The 6,058-nt window shown below is 37.3% G+C and overlaps 1 protein-coding gene across 1 annotated transcript in view; it reads left to right on the top strand.

The window, feature by feature from the left end:
- Gpd2 (glycerol-3-phosphate dehydrogenase 2) overlaps positions 1-6,058 on the top strand; it is a 138,492-nt gene that overhangs the window by 65,223 nt on the left and 67,211 nt on the right. The window contains exon 4 of the mRNA XM_010606767.3: positions 5,924-6,048. Within this exon, the coding sequence (XP_010605069.1) occupies positions 5,924-6,048 (125 nt within the window). The remainder of the gene's footprint in view (positions 1-5,923; positions 6,049-6,058) is intronic.

Raw genomic sequence — 6,058 nt, 5'->3', positions numbered from 1 at the left:
AGACCCTTATCTTTCGCCATGCACTAAATTAAAATCCAAATGGATTAAAGATCTAAATATTAAAACAGAAACATTAAACTTGCTGGAAAGTAAGTTAGGCAGAACTCTGGAAGACATTGGTATAGGAAAAGACTTTATGAACAAATCCTCAGTAGCACGGGAACTAGCAGAAAGAATCAACAACTGGGATCTCATCTTACTAAAAAGCTTCTGTACTTCAAAAGAAACCATTAGCAGAACTAAGAGACAATCTACAATGTGGGAACATTGACAATTTTTAATGTTAACAAAGTAAAAAGAGATAGCAACAGCAGTAATTCTCTTATTCCCTGAAATATCTTTATTACAATTGTTATAATTCAATGCAATTTTATGACTCTGTAACCACATGTATATTTAAGGAACACAAAGTATATTAATGGTATAGTCTAACAACATAATATCTCTATTAATAGTTTGTACATTTTCTTAAACGTAAGAACTGATGCTCAAATAATCAATCCAATATTTTATGCTTCTATAAAATGCTAACATTTGCTTTCAGAAAATGCCAGGAAAAGCACAGGATCCTGATCACAGGGATTAGCAAGCTAGAATTACTTTGCAGCTTTACAGGGGTGTTATTTTTTAGAAAAATTGATCCTTCATATAAAATGTTCGGCCTTTGGGTTAGTCCCTTTTTCTTATTAATGGCAGTGGCTGTCTGAAATCCAAAGTTAAGTGCCTAAAGCTTTTCTAAATAAAGATTATCTCACCTTTCTTTAAACTGTATACATTTTTCTTCACGGAGCATGTGGATTTAATACCTATGTTTATGATACAAATACATAGCATATCTTATGCTTTCTCCTTTGTGTATTGTTACCTTGATGACTGATAGTTATTTTCTTGTACTTGCCCTTGTTTTCTATTAAAAAATACCTTAATAATCACATTTCTAAAATTTTATTGTAATGAAACAATGATATAGGAAAGTTGAAATGAAAATATAATCTTCAGTACTATCTGTAATAGTGAAAAAATAACCCAAATGGTCCAAAGTAAGAAATCAAATAAACACACCATTATAAACAGTTAATGTAATACTGTCGATGCTTTAGTATATGTGCTGCCGAAGTGAGCACTGTCCATGCTTTAAAAATGAAATCATAGAAAAAGATATTGATGTGGAGAAATGTTTACAGTAAACAGTGTTGAATTAAGCTCCTTAAATATACCATATCATCCTATTTTTGTAAAAGTGTACATATGTGATTATATACATGCATAGAAAATGTGAACGTTTATACAGCCAAATGTCAACTGTGGTTATCTCTGAGTGGTGTAATTACAGGAGAGTTTTATTTTGTTCTCTTTGCTTCTCTGCATTTATTATATTGAGCATGTTTTCATGCATAATAAGATAATCAGTAAAAGGTATTAAAATATACTTCTGTTCTATTTCATGTTGTGAAAGTTAAATGTCGTACCATTTCTCCCCTTAGATTGTAATTACCCCTCTATATTCATCCAACTGTCTTGATCCACAAATTGGTTTAGTTGGAAGTAGCTAGACAACCTCACCGAGGTCTGAAAAGACAAGCTGTGTTCAGTGCAGACCCTTCACTCTACCTGGAATATACAATTTCAGCTTGTTAAAAGATGGAATGAAGATGAATGAAAGGTAGACTTCAAATTTGATTTTATTCTTCTAACATAACTAATTTTGTTACTCTGCCTAGCATTGAGAGTAATTTTGCTCTAGATACTAATATTTCATCACTGAGACATTCCTGAGACTACCTGCTGAATGTACTCAATCAAAAATGAAAAATAAAACAATATTGCCACTCTCAAATGTTAAGGTTCAAACTGGGTATGATACCTTTAATCCCAGCTACTCTGGAGGTTGAGGCAAGAGGATCTAAGTACAAAGCCAACCTAAAAGAAACTCAGGCCCTATCTCAAGATAAAAAGCTGGGCGTGTAGCTCAGTACTACAGCACTTGCCTAGCACATGTGAGCCCTGGGCTCAATCTCTGGGACTGCATACAAAACCAAACAAAAATCTTCTAATAATGCTTTTAGCTTACATGGTGCTTAATATATCAATTTGGCTATAATTTTGGAAGATGAATTTCCATTTTTGTTCTGGAAGGAATAATCTCATTTGAGAAAGCCCGGTTGGGAAGCTTGATGATTTGACACTGGAAATAATCTGGCAAAACAACAATACAGTGAGCCTGGATTAACTGAGGAGGAACGTAGTTTAACTTTTTTTGGTATTTTCTAGAGTTTCTCACAGAAATACATGTGAATAACTTAAAATGTTCGGATTGGAAAAATCAGTTTGAGAATTTGAAAGTGTTGTCTCACTTAAATATCCTGAAATATCCCCCTAAGATGGTTGTCTAATTCTTAGAGTAGTTCTATGCCTCACAGAGTTAGTTTGGTAAAAAATAAAAAAAATTCAGCCTCACAGCACAGCCCATGGAATTCTGTCTTCATCTCACTCTCCAGGTCCATCTTCTGCCTTGGAAGGCTAGATTCTTCACTGCTGTGCTCATTTGTACGGGCCTTCTCCATTACCACCCTGCCTGCCTCAGTGAGAGAAATCTTTCTGGAACATTAATCAGATTTCTCAGCATAAAACATTTTAATGGTCTCCCTGGAAAGTGGTGTAATAGCATTTCCCAGACAGTATCTTAGAATTTTTGAAAAAAAATTTTAGATTGTTTTATTCTTTTTTTGTTATTTTTGTTTTGTGATACAAACTCATGACTTTGTGCTTGCCCGGCAGGCATGGCACCACTGAGCTAAATCCCTGTCTCCCTAGATTATTTTTATAGAAAAAAAAAAATAACAAGCACACTCTTGTTCCTAGGAATGGTTCCCCTGTAACTGAGTACAGTGCTCATTTTCAAGCTTCAGTGTCATTATGTCAATTCTTGTTCTTTCAAATGAGTTGTTTCTAAAACTAATTCAGGACCTATAGCCATATTCTCAGAGATGTTTTCCTTTTGAAGTGACCCAGAGATTACTTGTGGGAAACAGGGACGTCCAGGACAGTATACTAAGCCCTGTCCTGGTTGGGAAGCACCTTGCAGTCTGATCTGTCAGTTCTTCTCCTGGGATCTCCTTCATGTTGTTCTGATCTACGCTACTCTCAGGGCCTGAGTAAGAAGCAGCCCCTGAGTTTTCTGGGCCGCTTCAAGCATTTCCCTCTTCTTAAACTGATGTTGGCCATTGATACCTGCCTCATCCATGCCAACTGTTATGATGATCATGATCACCCCTCTATACATTCAGCCTATTCTGAAGAGCCCCTTCCCAGGGACAGCTGGAAACTTCGAACTTGGCTGCTGTTATTCCTTAACATAGGTAATATTGTCACCAGTAAACTATTCTTTGAATTTAGTGGCTTTAAATGATGACAGCTTCACTTCATTTTGGTGGATCAGGGATCTGAGAGAACTCAGCTGGGTTCGAGGTCGTCAAGTCCCTCACAGGTTGTGCCACTTCCTAGTGGTTCCTGGCGTATCAGGACTGTTTTCTTGGGTTGTTGGACTGAGGCTTGGGTTCCTCATGGCTTGGTGTCTAGGCTGCCTCTGGTTCCAGACTCACAAGATGTCTTTTGTAACTACATCACACAAATGACACACCCTCAGTGTTGGTGTGTTCTACCTCTTAGAAGAAAGGCACTGGGTTCAGCCCAGGTCCAAGCTCAGTGGGGAAGTGGGGATTGCTGGGGACTTTCTGAGAGTCCTGTGCACTACAGCTCAAGGGACACACTAGAGCAGGCCCAGGTGAGGAAGCCATGGTTGGATGGGACATTGCAAGTCCTCTCAGTCTCATTTTTCTGCCTTTTCTGGTATAGGCGTCTTGATGCTGTTACTGTGATTTCAGGCTTTAAAGAGTAGAGGTATATTTTAAATAATCTGGCTCCAAATGCCATTTGAAAGTCAACTCCCTCGTCTGATCTTCAACTCAAGAAAAAAATGATCTATTTTAGAGCTGAATGAAGCACTCTGTGTTGGACTTACTAAGGTGATATAGCTCACTGAAACAGTACATTCTTAAGAGATTTGCAGATGTAATTTGGACTTTGTGAAACTTGGGGTTTATGTCTTGAATTCAACTTCTAGAGATGCCACCTGCCTCTCAAGCACAAGGTCCTGAGTTTGATCCCCAGCACCAAACAACAAAAAAACAAATCAACTTCTAGAGGAAGATGAAAGTCCTCTATAGTCTCAAATGTGCCCCCTGTAAAGCCCCTATTACACTTTATTTGCCTCTTTTGAGTTGGTAGCTACATGACAGCCTGGTCTGGGTCCAATTCATCACAAACATCAGCACTTTCACTCTCAGTATTCTTTTTTTGTACCAATTAGGTATCTTTTTCTGAATCTTTAATGTATCTAATACTAAGTTTACTAAGGATTTCTAATGTTTAAATAGAGAATGTTACAGAACTTTCTCTGGCATACTTGCTTTAGAAGAGTGGGCTGGGTCTGTGATATCTGTAATTTCTGTACTGTTTTACTAGTTAGGGCATTAGCAATTTTTGACCTTGAATCAAAATGTTCTACTTTCCATAGCTTCCAAATATTTTGTCCCTTTAAATCAAGGAAATTGCCCTGATTTTATGATGACATTTGGGTGTGATATTTAAACTGTTGAAAGACCCTTTGTAGAAAAGACCCTTTTATGTTACATGTAATAAGTGGCTCTGAGTTGAATACATGCACAAGTTCTTCTTTTTGAGCTTTATGAGCCTAAACTTCACCAATTGCATATTCTCTTTGTAATTGGCTTCCATGGTATTCTTTTTTTCTTTTCTTTTTTTTGAGACAAGAAGATCTCACTATGTAGCTCAGGCTGGCCTTGAACTCACTGGCGATCCTCCTGCTTCAGCCTTCAGAGTGCTGGGATTACAAACATGCACCACCATGCCTGGCTCCATGGTATTCTTTCATACCCCCAAAATATGTTAGTCTTGGAAGTTCCTCTTGGTTTTGTGTTGATGTGTACTGTAGACATTGTGAGGTTTTGGCTGGTTTTTCAACCAATGTATAACATTTGTAGTAGTGATGGTCACATCCAGTCCTAATGAAGTGGGGGAATGTCTGCAGGAAAACAACAAAACAGAACTAGTTTTCTCCTCAAGAGATTTATAGCAGCCTGCAAATTACAGGGTAGAAGGATAGGGTGACTTGTAGAATTGACCTGTCTTGGCACAGCCTGAATTATTACAGGATATTTTGTTTCCTTTCCCATGCATACTCTGCATTGTATTGATTTGTATTGGCATTTATATTTCCTTATGATTTCTAAAGTTCTGTCATATGTTCAAATGTTTTAAATTAACCTACAAACTTCTTAGAGTCATTCTTTTTTTCATTTTATTGTGATATCTTGGATATCTTCCCCATTCTGTACCCACTGTAAACACCACCCCAGACACATTTCCAAATACAAGTTGGTATAAAAGGGGGTCTAATCTAGACTTACCAGAAATGCATGAGAGCAGGCCAAAGATGAGGAACTGGAATAGGACTGGACTCCTGTAGGGAGAGATGAATGTGTATTCCAGAAGGCTTCATGAAGATACTCAGTGAACTCTTCATGGGAAAGATGGGTGGCAGCCTCTCTTTTGATCCCCTAAATACACGAAAGTATGTTATTGCTATGAAATTGTACTGCAATATTTTCTAGCTGTGATTCATTCACAGTTTAATATGCTTCTAGTTCTGGCTTGACTTTTCCCCCAGGAAGTCTAAAATCTCTTCATTATAATATAGACAGTGTGCTGCACTTTGAATACAAATTTATCTATGTTCAGACTAATTTTTCTTGTGATTGTCTCTACCCTGGAGAAGTGCCTTTAATGAATTACATACAAATTGTGTAATTTAAGAAGTTAATTTGGTTTTCTGGTTACACAGGACTAAAAACAGCCCTTGTAGAAAGAGATGATTTCTCATCAGGGACCAGCAGCAGAAGCACTAAATTGATCCATGGTGGTGTGAGATATCTTCAGAAGGCCATCATGAAGTTGGATATTGAGCAGGTAATTGTGT

The sequence above is a fragment of the Fukomys damarensis genome, unplaced genomic scaffold (genome assembly GCF_012274545.1).
Source record: "Fukomys damarensis isolate Sample0158 unplaced genomic scaffold, DMR_v1.0_HiC HiC_scaffold_26, whole genome shotgun sequence".
NCBI classification, from domain to species: Eukaryota; Metazoa; Chordata; class Mammalia; order Rodentia; family Bathyergidae; genus Fukomys; species Fukomys damarensis.
Note: the sequence above shows the minus strand (reverse complement) of the source record. Positions and strands in the feature narration are given on the sequence as shown.